Raw genomic sequence first — 17,111 nt, 5'->3', positions numbered from 1 at the left:
AAAGAAGCTTTCATAGTTTTGTAGCATGATCAAAAAATCATTATTGCCAGATGCGAATTTGTCTTTTACAAGAAGTTGAGGGGTGAGGGTTTAATTGTACGCCCAATAAACGGGGGGCGGGGAGGGGAGGGGAGAGGGGCCAGGGTAGAAAAAGGCTCCAAAATGATAGAAACTAAGGACTACAAGTACCTCACTTAGTGAAGACACATTGAGTGAGTTCTTCTCTGTCATGTCGATGTCCTTCTGCAGCTCATTTAAGACAACCACATCAGTTGTGGGGTCACCCTTTGATTTGTCAAACTTCACTTTGAGAGGAACCAGTAGCTGCATTCTAAAAACGAATAACAAAGTATTTCAATTTATGAAGCTGTAAGGTTATAACAGACTACCATATTCAAGTTTCAATTCATTCAAGCGATATATTAAGCAATGTATAAGCTTCACTACGAATATAGCAACTTATTTTACAAAGTATTAGTATTGGCCACGATCATAGCTATAAGTGGTTTTTAGAGGGTAATTTTTGATGCTCATTTGGTCAGTATTTTGTCCGATAACGATCCAATGCGAGTCACCATTTTGTGCCGCTGAATAAAAAACCCGAAAAATATAGAGTCGAATATGTTTTCTGTGCGTATTTAAATACTTGAATATAATTGGCTAAGACAAATGACGCAATTTGGTAAATAAATCGCTTTTAATCTATTTACTTAGTAACATCCTTCGGCCCAGAAGATGGAGAATGGGTACTAATTTTACGAGCGGAGGACCGGTGGATGAGCAAGACGGCGGAGCGTGCGATGCTGTCGGAACCGTAACGGAGTACAGTGATCCGAGCGGTAGGGTAGTACCCCCTAGGGTTGGTCGGTCTCTTCAACTACCAAAACCAAGTCACCAGTCTATAGGTGCTGTTCGGCCGGCGTTTGCCACTTAGAAGGTCGTTTCAGTGCCGGGCGCACTCTTTGATCCAAAGAGACCAAATAGCGTTAGCGTAAGACTGTGCGCGGGCGCAACGCATACGATGATCGTACTCGTCAACACCAACGACTGACGGAAATGCGTTTGCTTTGTTACCAAGTAGAAAATGGTTAGGCATTATTGTGCCTAGGTCAGACGTGTCGGCGCTCACGGGCGTTAATTGGCGTGCGTTAAGTGCGTGTTCCACGAGACAAAAAGTAGTGTTCCAAACGTCCTAATTGAGGCGTTGAGTACCGAGGAGGTGGTAAAGTATTCGCTAAAAACTACGAACTAGCCTCTCGGTGTGGCGCGCTGGGTGCGCTAAACCTCCACTTAATGCCTTTATGGGCAAGTTCAGCTGCAATTTTGATAGTATTCCACATTTCATTATCCTCGCGTAGTTCTTTTTCCGAGCCAACGAAGTTGGTACCATTTACTGACCAAACATAGTCAGGTGTACCCCGACGGGAGAGAAACCGCTCCAACCCCATTACGCACGAACTGGCGTCCATTGACGCAACAATTTCAACTTGAACGGCTCGAGTAGTTAAGCATGTGAATAGGAAATCCCATCGCTTCTCGATAGTCCTACTGACAGTAACGTAAAACGGACGGAAGTAGTCAACCCCGGTCTTCGTGAAGGGAAGAGACTGGTATGGTTTTCTACTGGGAGGTCAGCCATAATGGGCTGAACAGTGGCAGCCCGGAACATTCTGCAGGTGACGCAGTTAGATTTATTAGAACGCAGTAAAAATTGTACATTATGAATGGTATAACGTTCCTGTTCTTTAGCGAGCATATAGTCAAGGCACTGATAGGTGTTTTTTTTACATGCGTATGCCTCCGAAACAATGTCAAAAATATAATGCCTGAGTCAAGAACGAAAGGATGTTTGACATCAAAATCAACTTTGATGCAGCCAATGGCATCGAACTTTGATGAGACCAATCGTTTGATGCCTCCAGCCGAACGAATCAGACGATTTGGTCCCACGAAGGGAAAACAGGGCAACATGACTATTCCGTTTAACGAAATTGTTTTCCAGGAAATCTTTTCTTTCGGAATTAAAAGACTACTTGAACGAGATACTGACGATGAGGCTCGGCTTCGTCAAGCTCAGTGGGATCTATTATACTCCCATCAACATTACGGTAGCATTCAGGAGAGGGTAACAGCCCGAATAAGTATGGTGCTATCCGTAGCAATTTTTGATAAGAACTGAACTCATCGAAGGGAATTAGTTTCGGAGACGGTTGTTTAGTTGGAGATGCCGCCAATGATGTGTAGAGTATTATCGTTTTCTTTGGTTGGTGTACCAAGTTTGATGTTATTAACCACTTCAGTGCTTGGTTCGTAACGGAATTGCTTGGTTCTCTGGAAATCTGGGCCCTTTACCCAGCTACTTGATTGCAAAACTTCAGCTGATATACCACGAGTACCAGCGTCGGCCAGGTTATCAATTGAGGCAACGTGGTTACATTTGTCAACGTTAGTGTGTTCTAAGATCTCGCTAACACGGTTTTCAATAATATTGGGTGCCTGGTTGTAGAATTAGGCCGTTGCAAGACAGTAGGGCTGTTGGTCCACCTGAAAACCCTATTGACCTCTAATGTCAGAGCTCGACAGATATCCTGTTTCAATCGAGCAGCCAGTAGCTCTGCCTGTAATTCCAGCATTGGAACTGTCATTACCTTGATAGGTGCTACACAAGTTTTACCCAGGACAAACGCAAGCGCTTTTTGGGACCCACTTGAAGTAGTTACTCGAGCTTGGAGGAATGCAAAGGCACTGAAAACTATTCGCGAACTATTACTAAACATATGCAATTGCGGGTGACCGAAATTTCCCAAAAAGTAATTCTTTGGTATAGTGAATTCGGCAAATGTCGGTAGTTCTACACACTCGTGGAACTTTTAAACAGTGTCTTTTGGTAGCTCTTCCTCACAATAATACCCGCTGACACGCCAGATGTCCTTTAGTTACAGTCAGGCACTAACTGTAATTGGTGCCACTAGACCAATGGGATCAAATATCATATGCACCAGGCTCAATATCAAGCGTTGTGTTAACGACTTAGTTACTGCACTGGAGGTACTTTGACTCACAAATAGAGTGTCCTTGTTGTGATCCCATTTCAACGCAAGCACATGCGAAGATTGCTCCTTAGGTGACGCGATTACTTTGGTTCGGTGGACTGAGGTGACCCATCAGTTTGGTCAGCCAGCTTTGGTACCTTAGTCAAAAACTTCAAAAATTTGAACCCAGCTAGATGGAAAAGATGCACCAACTCCTTCGATATATTGAAAGTCCTCTCAGGGGACTCCACCAAATCCAGGTAATCCTCCATGTGGAATTTTTCTAGAACGGCTTTGGTTGTTTCCGGGTACCGACCTATATTGTCTCAGGGGTGCAATGCAATGCATAGATAGCGTACTGGGCCGAGTCTTAAGCATCAAAAATATGGCGCGTGTACTGATGCAATTTAACATTTGTTAAGGTGTCCTTCCGCCATAGAAAACGCAGTGATGGCTGGTCACGGTCTGGGAAACCATTCTGAAGAAATTTATCCTCGATTTTTGCGGACTTGGCAAACTGATGTTGACAAAACTTGATTAGAACATGGACTAACTTCTGGAGCATGTGCAGGCCTTTGAGAAAAGATTTTTCAAAGAAGTACCGTGGAGCTTCGATGCACCATTTAGTACCCTTACTCACTTTCCCCATTTTGTTCGAATTGGTTACCGGAGGATGTGGTAGGTATCACTTTTTATCCGATCAATGCTTGATCATTTGAGCGTCTGGAACTGTTACTAGGTAACTTTTTTCAAAGTCCTCCCCGATGGTTTTTGCGTAATCATCTTTTAAGATTGTGTCTTTAGAAAGCCGCTTCTTCAGAGAGTTAAGTTGCACCAGAGACGAAAAGTAGTTATTTGGGAGCTAGTTGTTGTTGTCAGCCCACAACATACCCACATCTTATCAATGGCCATTGTGAAAAATTGTTCTTTCAAGTATCTCATGCGCGCGAGCTTTTGCTGCGGATCGTGGGTCAACCTGCGTGTACAAGCCGTACAATTTCATATCGCACCATGACTTCATCTGACAAACTAGTTTATAGTCTTGTTCATTTTTGACTTTAAAACATTATGATAGCAAACCTGAGCATGACGGAAGTCGGCCGCTTGGAACCCAACCTATGGGCAAGCGAACAGCGATGGTTGAGCACTTTGTCTGCTGAAAAGTACTCTAACGGTGGATGACTTGGTCGACATCCTGTTCGAGTATCATCTCAATGTCTCCTCAATCAAGAATGTCTCCTCAATGTCCATCATCTCAAGAACTATGTTTTACTGAATCTAAAACGGCCAGATTTGGGTAAGTTTCCTGCGTGGACTTAACGTCAATGATGTCGGAATCTACGTTTAATGTTTTTCCCGCACATAGGGACGTACAGTGAAATCCTCAATTTCTTGATCTTTGTGACGTGTGACAGTCAACTGAACCACATTTTGTCAATTGTTTCTTTCTTTTTCATACCTTTTATGGTCCCCCATTTTAATGCGGTACCTTGCAGACGGAGTCTACCTAACTGCGAGTCTATCAGACACCCAAGAGTTACTGCAAGCGGTATCGCATAAATCAAACGCCGTGGTATAAGTTCCAGAAGATTTAGTTAGTTGCAGCTCTGTCACCTGAAGGAGGCCTCTGACATATGTGACTTAAATCAAAGTTGTCGTTTTGCTCGGTTGCTGTTGACCGGCAGATGGTTTACTACTTCCTACTGTTGACTTCGAATTTTTGATGTTGTTAGTTGAGGGTTTAGCTGGGAAAACTGAAGCAAAGTGTTATGGGAGCTACTGCAACCATCTTTTCTATGTTCACGGGACTTGGACCCTGCCTAGACATATGGTTGCCACGCAAGCAAGAGAAACAGAGCTTTGCCTCAGCCACTACCTTGGCTCGCTGCGTGCGACACTTTTCCTTGAAGACAAGATATTACCAAAGTCGATGGCTGCTTTTGCATAAAATGCAGCTTGGGATATATGTTGATGAACTTTTTTGTAACTTCTGGTGTTCCATATGTTGGGTATTTGCGGCAAATGCCTTCCATGCATCTTTTGTCTTGGTTACTGGGTTGATGGTATCCCCAGTCTTGGTTTTAGTTGCGTAATTCTTTATCAAAATGTGCGCTTCAGCCTTCTACTTTAACCAGTCGTTAAAAGAGAGAAAAGTAGGTTTCACCCAATGCTTTTTGACAATGAAGTGTGACAATGACTCCTTCATAATGAGCGGTAGCTTCTGAGAAGTGCAGCAATGTTTATAATTGAATCGTATGAGAGCGATTTAAAGACCGCGACAAGACTTGAAACGCACCCTGAATAGTTAAAGATGTTATCGCTATGTTGCATTTTCAATGGCAAAAAGCTGTTGAGTTTGTCTAAATGGGCAATTACGACCGCCTGTGGTTGGCCAAATTTACGCTCTAAAGTCCTCAGTGCATCTTTTTACATTGCGCCGCAGTAGGCGAGCTCAGCTATAGCTGTCTTAGTTTCGCCAGTTACGAGGGTCTTAAGGTATGTCAGTTTTATGTCATCAGTGTAGAGAGTGAGAGTCAATTGTGCTTTTAAATTGAACAAACCATTCGTATCACTGAAGGGGATCCCCATTGTACTGTGACAATTTCCATTCGGGCAGTGAATTGTTCTTCTTACTAGTGACTGTGTCCGCCAACTGTTTTAACAATTCCATGGAGTCCAAGGAAGGAACCGAAGGTGTGAGATGCGGTGGGCCACCCAACACAACGGGTTTGGAACGGTAGCTTCTTGCATTGAAGGAACAATGAGAGTGACGAAAATTGGCGCGGTAACAGTGGGAGAAGTAAATGGATTAGGATGCACAAAGTCTGATGTTACGTAAGTTTGAGGCCTTCCTGCTGCGTCTACATGAGTGGAAGAGAAGAGCGACATAAGGACATACGTGTTTTTGAACGGGGCCAGAGGTACAATGCTTAAGTTAACCGACAAGTGGGATTGAATTAGCTAGGACGGATGCTCGGAAATGCTAGACATTTGGATCCGGCAGACGGAGAGCTTTATCGGTTTAGGGAACAGAACTTAGGGGCTTGTACCTGCGCTGTGGGGCTGGTGGATAAATTACGTCTGGTACAAAAAGATATGCAGGAGGAGAATAGTTCTGTGCGGGCGGAGAGCGCGATAACTGACTGGCATTGTTTCCCGTCCAGTTTTTGTACTTTTAATGGGAGAGCTGGCGATGATAGAGGGGGAGGAAAACAAAAAGCAGATGGAATTAATTTTAGTTGCGAAGCTATGTGGTGAAGAACCGGGGGCGGAAGGGCGGTGGCATTTGTGTGTGCATGTTGTTGATTAAGGATTAGTGGATCGTTAGCAAGTGCATTTAAAGTTGGTGAACGGGGCTGACCAAGTTCAATTGTCCGGAAGGCTTGAACTGTGGACTAATTGGTAGTCCAACTAGAAACCATCGAAATGCATGGTAATTCGAAACAGCTGTCGGGTTGTGTTCGAGTCGTTCAGTTGTGCCTGCATACCAAAGATGATTGATGGTGATGGCGGCGTATATTGAGGATGTTGCTGTTCTTGATTGATGTTGGTTGCATGAGATGCGTTAGTAAATACAAGATTTCTAGTACCATTCTCTTCCGGCCTTTTGAAAATGAGGTTGATGTTAGCCTCATCTTTCTTATGTGTTTTGAGATCCGAAGAATGCGAGTTAGGAGGTTGAGCTGAAGAAGCACGGATAGCAGTGACTTGGTTTGCTTGAGCGATGGAACCAGAAAGGTGCACACTCGGTTCTTTTGCAACTTCCGCAGTGTTCCCGGCCTGTGGTCAATTGACCCAATTTTCAACAAAATTCATGCTTTTTACAGTATTTCTTTTCGTAAATAGCTCGCTCATTTTTTCCTGTGTCTGAACCGTCTGCTGATGACTTTGTTGTCGCCTCAATTTCTGCCAGGGCTGAAGCAGCTACCTCCATCTGATGTTCCTCCTCAATTTGCTGAGCTTGTAATTCTCTGAATTGCATTTAATTATCAATTTCAAGGCGCTCTCTCACAATGCGCACCACTGCCTGGTGTTGCTTTTCAAGTTCCTCCTTTTGTAAGTTCTGATATTCCTTATTTACGTTGACAATGGCTTGTTCTCTCTGAGGAAGTCAATCTTGATTTTCAATGGCGAGATGTATAATTCTCGATTCTCTCTTTCTTGGACCGAACCATTGTACACTCGAGCAGCAGCAATTATTTTGTCAAATTTTTTAGTCTTAAATTGATCAATGTCTAACCATTGCTGCAGGTTTTTACAGGTGGCGTCCGGATCTTCATTTTTATGCGCAAGAGCGAGCAGTTCCTCATTCTTCCCATTAGTGAATTCATAGTTCGACTCTAATAATCAGACGTTTGATCTTAACTTTCCGGTCTTGCTTATCAATAGAAATGTTGATGTCGCTATAGATTTTACTAAGCTCAGCCTCCAATTTTGCCCTCGCAATTTAAACTTTCTTGAACTTTTCCTATACAGCTTCTACGATCTTATAATCTGAAATCAAAATTTAATTTGGTACTACTACAAAAGTACCCTTACATACGCACAACTCTCAAACAACTCTCAAACCCATTTGTGCGCTCTCACACACAAATGGGGTAAATAGAACCCTAGTATGACGGTTTGCCCAGCAAACAACCAAAGAGCAAATGTTTCTGTCGACTACAGATATACCCGGCGAAACAAGAGGAAAGGCGTTAAGCGCATGAGAGCGCAACCTGCGACAGTACGGATAGCGCGATGGGCGGGAGAAACACCGAACGAGGGGCGCACGACGCGGCGATAAGACGAGATGTACGGGTTGGAGACGCGGGGCGCACCGCGCACAACCGAAATGGGAAACGAACGGACAGGATGGAAACGCCGGGCAAACGACCAACGAAGGGGCGGTAAAAATACGGACGGCACAGAATGTTAGGCGGTGGGCGATTAAAACCGTGTGAAAAGAGGAAAGACGAGTAGCGCACAACGTAAAAGAAAAGCAGTAGAAAACTGACAGGAAAGGAGCAAGCAACGATCGAGGAGGCGGGGAAGTACTATGCTAGCAGGCCACAGCAATAAACTCAACCAATCAAACTAACCAAAACTCCAGAAACAAACTTAAGTCACACCCCGAGAAGTTACTGAAAGACAAACTCGCAAAAAATTGAGGGTTCAATATACCAATAACGAACTAAATTTTTTCAATGCAGTAGTATATTAAAAGGATGGAAAGAACAATGAAATTAATAGCCGTAACTACAGAATATAATGAAATCATATCCTAGCATTTATAAAACCTATAAATCAGTATACTAACAAAATTAAACAAACTAAAGCAAAATGTAAAATAAACTACAAAAGTGTGTTTGTAGGTTATGGCAGCTGAAAGAGTCAAAAAACAATCGAGACGCAACTCCAGAATAAATTTAAGTCACGCCTTAGAAGGCAAGAAGACCAAACCGACTAACAATCATACAATTACATGCGAACATACAGCAGCTAAATTGAATATACTACAACAGGAGAGCCAGTAAATTAGTGAAGTTGAAAAAGTCAAAACTAAATCCAGCCGTAACTCGCAAATCATTTAAGTCACACCCTAGAAAGCTACAAGGCTAAAACAACAAACCAGCATACTGGCATCAACAACATACTTCATCACATGTGTCAACATACTACAACGAAGGAATAAATGAAGCGGAGAATACTACGTTGAGCCCAATATATGGGAACGATTTGATACGAAAAAGCAAAACGGAAGGAAGAGTGACGTTGGGAGAGCGAGGTTATTGAAAAATTAAAGGATCACGGAGATTTGAAAAGATAAAGGACGAAAAATACGCGGACGGTACCATATTAAGCCGATGAGCGACGAGAAATGAAAATGTGGCGATGCCAACAATTTTTTGTAGGCCGAAAGTTGAGAAATTTCTTATAAACTTTTCTGTTTTGAATTTGACTCAATGACAAAACTTCAGATTGGAGAAGAGATGCTTTTGACAAGTCAAAATTTTACACTTTTGTTTAATTTTCCCCAATTTTTCTCAGTATTTTGCATTTTGTTAAACGGTAATCTAGTTAACTGACGGTTTTATTCATGAAAAAAACGGTTTTTGATTATTCGGTGTTGATTCAAAATTGAACAATTTAGCATAAGTTCTCGTTTTTCTCTTCAAAATAGGTTTTTCTCTGAGGTATGTTGTTCCCTTCTGCAGCTTACTTGGTGACAAAAGTTTTTGAAAGTGATAGAAAAGCATGGAATTTAATTCGCCTACTGTTTCGGTTTCGGATACAAGCACTTGGAAAAGTTAATAATGAAAAATTTGGTTATCACCTGATGAATACCGTGACGAGCTAAAAAACCGGCGAAACTTTAATTTCACTTTCTTAATCTATCTTCTTCCATCCGTTTTTTTCTCAACCTTCTTCCATCCCTCTTTTTCTCGAATATGATAAATGGCGAGAAAAGAGCTACCGAACATTTAACCTGATAAACTCGTCACTTATGAAATGTTTTCAATAGCAGCAATGGAAACAAAAATTGTTTAAGAAATTTTACTGCAGGTCACTATTTCCCTCTTGAGTTTAATCAGCAGCCGCATTTTTTTTACCCCCAGGCATTTCAACTCTGATTAACAGGTCGGAAACATTTTATCTCCACAATAATCTCAGTTTCTTTATGCGCAGTTGCTCCTCATTATAATCATATTGAGGTCAGAGTGGCTGAATTTATTTGGTATAGTCTGACAATTACTCATGCGCCAATGTTTGTCTGATTAGAATAATGTTATATTTTCATTTTATACAGATACTAACATTTACTATAGTAGAATCCACGTTCTTCATTCTTTAGCTAGTTAGCAGATATTTACCAGATAACCAACTTAGCTTAGTGGTAGAAACTTGCTACGCAAATTGAATGTTAGCAAGTACCAACGCGAATGTTTGAATCGCATACAAAGCAAGCCTTGTTTCACTCAAAATTGAATACCTGCCAGTGTATATTGTGACATGAACAAAGTACTGGCACAGCTTATAACGCCGAAGTCATTACAAGTAATCAAAACAGTTTTTTGAAAAAAGAGGTATTGGCCTTAAGTGGAAAATGATTCCTGTGAAATTCGCCGCCTTTATAAAAAGTTTAAAACTAATTGATCCAATTCTCAAAAAACTGACTGCATCAGTAAATCTTGCCAACGCAACTATGCGAAATTATATCTTGTGGACGTCGGGAACGCAAGAAAAATTAAAACAACTTTAGTTTATTGTCGCCACCACAAAAACTTCCTTCACGCTGTCTAAACAAATCTGGGGCAAATCTGCGGATTGAATTGATTTGGAGCTAACATATGCGGTTTGAAACAAAATTATCAATGAAGTGAATATAAATAGAAAACTGGATTTAAGTTTGAGTGCAATAAATTTTGCAATAAAATTACCCAAATAATGGGAAACCGGTACCCAACCACCATGTGCCCCTAAAACCGGTTTTTTATGCCATTAATTTAGACTGTATTATATAAAATATCCCTATGTTATCATCGCCAACAAATGGAGAGCTTAGTTTTTAACAACTTTCAATTCTTTTTTGCCACAGATTAGAAGATTTTTTGGTAGGGGTGAGCATACTTAAGATTAATGCCTAGTTTGGTAATAGATCAGATTGATCAGATTAATTCATCAATGTAAATCCCTTAAAAGCGACAACTTTTTGTTTTTCAATGTTTTTACTGCCGTTTTGATCTGTTTTTGAGATGTGAATTGTGCATATGGCAATTAACTGATCCGAGTGCTAACTTTGTTTTATAACAATTCAACAATCTGATGCACTCAGAGTTGGACTTTCATTATTAAGCTGCATGTCTGCATTTTGACGGCGCAAAATCATCTTTTTAAAAACTGCGAGCGAAAAAATCGAGGAAAATATCTGTTCTGTTGGCACAATTTCCTACATCATATTCCCACTTTTTGTTATATGATAAAGAAAATTCAGCCATGCAAAAAGAAAATAAATTTTGAGAGAACAATGCCCAGAACCTTTAATTGACTGCAAAGACACTGTAGCTGGTAGGGCAAACTTATTTCTGCTGAAATTTTCCAGTTTCTGCTCGGACTTTGTCTGAAACCTTCTAACTTTTACCTACACCATAATCAGAGTTTTTGAAAGCTAATCTACGTCAATGTCCGCATACCTAATGTAATATTGTTGTTTTTGAGTTTGCAAGTATTTTCTAGGCAATGTTTTAAGACGTGTGCTGAGGTAGGGTTACCTTGGGAGGTTACTCTACTTCTGTCTTATGGTGTCTCAAGAATATAGTATAATCTTAAGGCTTACCTGACTAACTAAAATTCTAGATCTCTAGTCTTTTACTCTTCTATCTGAGCTTCAGCAGACAGTGCACCGGCCGAAATGCTAAAGTCTAACGTATATCTCAATACTAAAACAAGAGCGGAGTAGAGAGAGAGAAATATACTTTATTATTATGTCAGGTGTGACTGGTACCGACTAAAGGGGTAGCGTGTTGTGTTACCAACGGGTGAACAGTTAAACATTAAAAGGAATGGTATTTCCATAATTTCAACTAATCAGGGGTGAGTATTTTAGTTTATATTTATTAACATAAGTAAAGTATCTAAATCCTATTGTTGGAAGTCACCACTGACTCCATCTTTCCGCGTTTTAAAGTTTTTTGAAAGTCTTCTGTACTATGAGTCAATTTCTCTTTATATCTCTCTGAAGGTTTTTTCTTTCTTTTTTGAGTGTGTTGCTTGATGATCGGTTTCGTCAAAGAGTAAAGTCAACAGACATAGGTTGTCCACAAAGCAAAGAACGAACATCAACAACCACAAAATTATCTATTCCAGTACCACGTCCAGTTTGTGAAGATCCTTTTGGGCAGCACCAGTGTCGATGTGTTGTGGCGCTCCTGATGTCCGGTGACTTACCTGACTTACCTGGTTAATATTGTTAGTTGTTAAAGTGTTTAATAAAGGTTCTGTGTTACTACATATAATACGTAGTATCCCTTCCGGTTGGAAGAGTTTTTTAAGAATTGTAATCATGTAATTCGACGAAGGAATCGAGGGTAGTTGTTTTATTTGTCAATCGAAATTTCTGTTTACAATCATGGAAATGATTAGTGACATGTGACTTTTTTTGGCCATTTTATATTATGTTACTGAAGATGAACATGTATTATGTCTCTTGAAGTCTCTTGAAATCAGTAGTTATTCTGATGCTATTAGTTCTGACGAATTATTTTGTCATACTTCTACTGTTGTGGAGTTACTATTGTTCAATGTTAGTTTTTGCGTTTGTCGTATCTGTAAATTTTTTGAAGGTTACAGATCTCGCTTACTTTCTTTATAATGGTTACATGCAAAAATGTCCCATTTGCTGATTCCCATTAACCGTTATTTCATCATTGTTCAAAAGATTCGCCGGATACGATACAGTCTTCCAAATATTACCTTTTTTCCTTTTGAAGGAAAAGAATTCAGATGATTTGTTACAAATATAGATGTTAGTTGTTACTGGTGTATTACATGTGATTGCATAGTATGTCTTAAATAATCGTGTTGAAATATGAAAAGTTGAAATGTGAAAACTTCGAATTGTAAACAATCTTAATATTTTGTTTGTTTTACCATTTGTTATATTCGTCTGGAGAGTATTGGTAACTGTTGGTTAAATACCTTGTATACAATATGTTATGTTCTGTTGTGGAAGATTCTACATGTATTGCATGTTAAATCGAATAGTTATTTTAATCGTATTGTCATGTTGTGACTCATAGTGTTAGTCAGTGATTTTGCATGTAATCTATGTTAGTATTGAATTGTGCATGTTTATGAGTACGCAATATTATAGTGTGCTATTATACACTGTGTTACTCATTTCACTTATTACTAATACTTTGTTCTATTTTTGTTTTTTTTTATTTACAAAATTGCATATATCTAACTATGGAAAACTTTGCATATATATACATGTATACAAGTAACTAAGAATAGGGGTTGAAAGATAAAGTAAAAAAATTTTTTATATTTTTTAGATTTTATTACACACTAAGTGTCGTAATAGTATAAATGGGGTTCAATCACTTTGAAGGATTGTTTGCAAAATGGGTATTGTTACTAACATTTAGAAAATTTTTATTGCACGTGAAATATGCAGAGGAACATCTATAGTCAGATGTATAGCTACAAGTATTCATGACAATGTTACAATGAAATTGTTCTGAATATTACAAAATTTGTTACTACATTGAAGATTGTTACAGAGCAGAAATTGTTATTGTCTCTCTGTTTGTTTAGGGTGATTTGTTCGATCCCTATATTGTTGATATTCTTTGATGAAGTGATCATCCTTTGAATGAAAATATGCCACTAGATCAGTTATTTCATCTAGTGACACTTCTGTTGTTGATGCTTTTACCGAATTGAGTATTTCTTTCTCGATATCTGAAGTCTTGCGTTCATTGTTAAAGTGTATTCTGTTCAGGACAGCTCTGTTTGTTACGCTGCCTTCCAAATGGTAAGTGTGATATTATTCAAACGGTTCTAAGGCTTCTATAGGTACGATGAGCGGTCGTTCGGGCGCCTCCTTAGGTTGGAAGATATAGTAATTCTTTACAGGGTCGAAATTACGGAGTGTTCCAATTGTGTATTCCCATTTGAGTTTGTATCCGTAATTAAGAAAATAGGGTGACGTTAGTTGATCGTTTATGTGTATATAACTCTTCGTAGTGTTCTTGTTCTTGTCGCGTAAAAACGTATAGTATATTAAGTTGTGAACTAGCTTTGTTTCATGTACTCTGTAATTATTGTTCTGGACATCCTTTGGTGTCGGATGTAGGAAGTTGAAGATTTGTTGAAAAATCTGGTGGTCAAAAACGCTGTAAGCGGAAAGGTCTTGTGATGCCTTTGCTACGAGATTATCAAATGTACATGTTATAGGTATTCTAAATTCATAGTCGTAGTCGTATAAAAAACGTCCTGTGAGACTGTAAAACTGCTTCAAAATTTGATACGCTGTCTGATGGTATTTATCGCGTCCCATATTTTTGGTACTACGTTTAACCGTATTCGTGTTCTCAGAGGGTAATGGTGGGAAAAATTCAGAAACACGGTCTTTCAGGTTGTGTAACGGTGCCATTACAAAGTTATAGTCCCTTGAATCGAATGGCATTCCAAACCAATTCCGATAATTTAACAATGGGTTATAGTTACTGTTATGTGGATTATTCAATGTTCGGGGATCTTTGTCCTGAAACCATATTGTTTCCATGACTGTTGCTGTAGGGGATCGTTCGTAAGTAGATTGGTGGAAAAATGATTTTCTACGGTTGCTTCGGGGCGTTACGGCGTACGGGAAGCGTAAATTGTTTGGTCTTATATGTGACGGATATCTATGTGATATGCGTTGTTGAGCGTGATATTGCGATAACTCGTGTTTGTTATCGCTAGGTGGAGGTGGTCGTACTGGAGGTGGGTAGTTAGGTAAAAGTGGCGAGTGGTATACTGTATTTGACTTGTTATCGTTACGTGGTCTGTTATTCTGGTAACTATGTATGTTAGTACTAGTTCTTTGTTCTGTTACATTTGTTCTATTAGAAAAGGAATCTTGATTACGTTTGTTTTCTGTTTGCTTTCTCCTAGTAACTTGTTCTTTTATAACCTGTGCAATCTCTTTGGGTGCGGGTTGGTTCAATGCTGTTTGTGTGTGTTGATCTGAAGTGGCGCATTCCACTTCGACTCTCATAGTTGTTATCCTGTCGTGTGGGTTGTCGAAACGATCCTCTGTTTGCGTGCTACAATCAGAGGCATTATCTCGAATTGTTTCTGGACTGGAACGTCCTGATCCGGAACTTAGTTCTCCTTCCTCAACGTCGTAGCTGAGGGGCGAATCTGCTCGGTATGGGTTCTCGGGTTCATAGTCCATTTTGTGTGCCATTTCGTCTTTTGTTTGCTGAAACCTAATTCAATTTGTCACATATTCATAACTTTGTTTTAGTTACAATTGATTGCTACGGGTATATACAAGAAACGTTGTTCATTCAGTTTGTTACAAACACACTTGTTATCAGTGTTACCTTTGTTATTATCTATTATCTGTTACACAGTTATTATTCATTTGTCGGTATTATGTTTCATGAAGGCAATGTTCATTCATATTCGTACAGGGATATAATGGTTAGTACCATTGTGTTGCTTGTTATGTATGTAATATGTTTACATGTATTGTTACAGGTATCTGTGGAATATGCTAGGTGTGTTAAGTATTAATGTAATAAAATACAAAAAAAATATGTGTAGTTATTGAATAGTATTTGGCTTTGGAAAAGTAAAGAGATTGTCTATTAGTAACAAAAAAATGTCTTTGGAGTAGTATAAAACATGTTAGTTGTTCGTGATTGAGTGCAGATTTACACTTCATATGTATCTGCCGAATTAGTGTCAAAATATGTGACTTCATTCGTATGTGGTTGGTCATCATTTTTCAGAATGTCTAAGCTATGACTGCGGTTATGCATTTTATTAGCTGCTAATTTCAACTGATTGAAATCTATAGGTAGAGGGTTTTGCATTTCTATTAGTTTCACTGATGGTATGAGGTTTTGTTGGTTTGTTGATGTAGATGAGGGTTGCGGAATTTCATACGGTGTTGTTTTACGAATACTTAAAGGAGGTTCATATGAACTTTCCTGAAATGTTGATGATTGTATGTTAGGCGCACTAGGGATGGGTGTGATATCTGGCGCAGTAAGTGATGTTTTTTGAGGTGTATTAAAAGATACATTATTTCCTAAACATTGATATGCAGGTGGTGGAGTGATTAGTTGTGGTGATAGTATAGGTAGTTTGTTTTCAGTTATCGTTTCTAATGGTTCAATTTTTAATGGTTCTTGTTTGTATTTTCGTTCTGGCAATGGTGGTTTTTGTTTCTTCGGTGGTGAATCTATTGTTCGTAATTGTAATCCCTTATCTGTTCTGCGAATGGTTGTATTATAGTGTTTATAATTAGTGTCAATATAAACTTGTGATGGTTTTTCGCTGTCACTGTGATCTGTTATATGTGTTATATCTGAGGAGTGTCGGCGAAAAATGTCTTTTCTTGGTTTATTATGTTTGGTATAGTGTGAATAGTTCTCGTCACTATCGTGACTAGTTTCTTCTCCTTGAATTTGTGCTACTAGTTGTGTTAGTATCTGTGAGAAGATACCAAATATTCCTGTTAAGAGTATTTTTGTAATACCAGCTTGTTTGCCGATCGCTTTATGAATTGCAAAAGCGTTGTAGAATTTTATTATAAGATTTGTTAAAAATAGTATCATGCTAATCATGGCGTATATGATTGCCATTTTTTCTAAGATGTACCATGGTCAACCAAAGATTGATAATATTTGTTCTTTTAGCCATGCTCCGTCAAAAATTTCTTTCCAGTTTACACTAGGTTGGTCGACTTGGAAGTTATATCCATTAATATTTAGGTCTTTTAACCACTTTAGTGATTGTTCATAATTTTTGTATGTTTGGAGTAATCTGAGTTGTTCAAGTTCTAGTAAATTTTGTGCGTTTGCTGATGTAGCTTCCTGTAATGGTTTTTCGCGGTCTCGCATGTATTCGTGTAATAAATCTCGTTTTCGTTCTTGTATTAATTGTTCTCTACTGTATATTCCACTTTCTATTAAACTTGCTTTACTAAACATGTCTAGTACTATTTCTTCAGGTAAAATAGTGTTCAGTATTGTTTCAACTTTTACAGGGTATGGTGTAACTCTGTATCTCGCTGTTCCTTCTGTGTCTATTGATATTCACTGATCAAAGTTACTATGTGAACATGGGACTTTATTCGCCCATAAGTATCTTTGTCGTGTTAATTGGTGTACGTAATGTACTCTGTTTTTGTATAGAATTGGTATTTTGTAATAACATTCGCGTGTTTGCGGTACAGATAGAGGTGAAGATTTTTTCGCGCATTTGTACATTTTCATCACATTTACTCCTTCATGTTTAACAAATATTGGTTGATCTCCAGTGAGGATGTATCCTAATAGTGGAGTGTTCTTTTGTACTTGTGTTAATGTTAATTGT

General features: G+C 39.0%; 1 protein-coding gene across 1 annotated transcript in view; it reads right to left on the bottom strand.

The window, feature by feature from the left end:
* The window catches only part of LOC142345117 (uncharacterized), a 66,707-nt gene that overhangs the window by 8,532 nt on the left and 41,064 nt on the right, over nucleotides 1-17,111 (bottom strand). Inside the window, exon 3 of the mRNA XM_075397203.1 lies at nucleotides 190-331. Coding sequence (XP_075253318.1) covers nucleotides 190-331 — 142 coding nt within the window. The remainder of the gene's footprint in view (nucleotides 1-189; nucleotides 332-17,111) is intronic.

The sequence above is a fragment of the Convolutriloba macropyga genome, chromosome 8 (genome assembly GCF_964194025.1).
Source record: "Convolutriloba macropyga chromosome 8, txConMacr16.3, whole genome shotgun sequence".
NCBI lineage: Eukaryota > Metazoa > Xenacoelomorpha > Acoela > Convolutidae > Convolutriloba > Convolutriloba macropyga.
The sequence above is the reverse complement of the archived record's forward strand: the minus strand, read 5'-3'. Positions and strand labels throughout refer to the sequence as shown.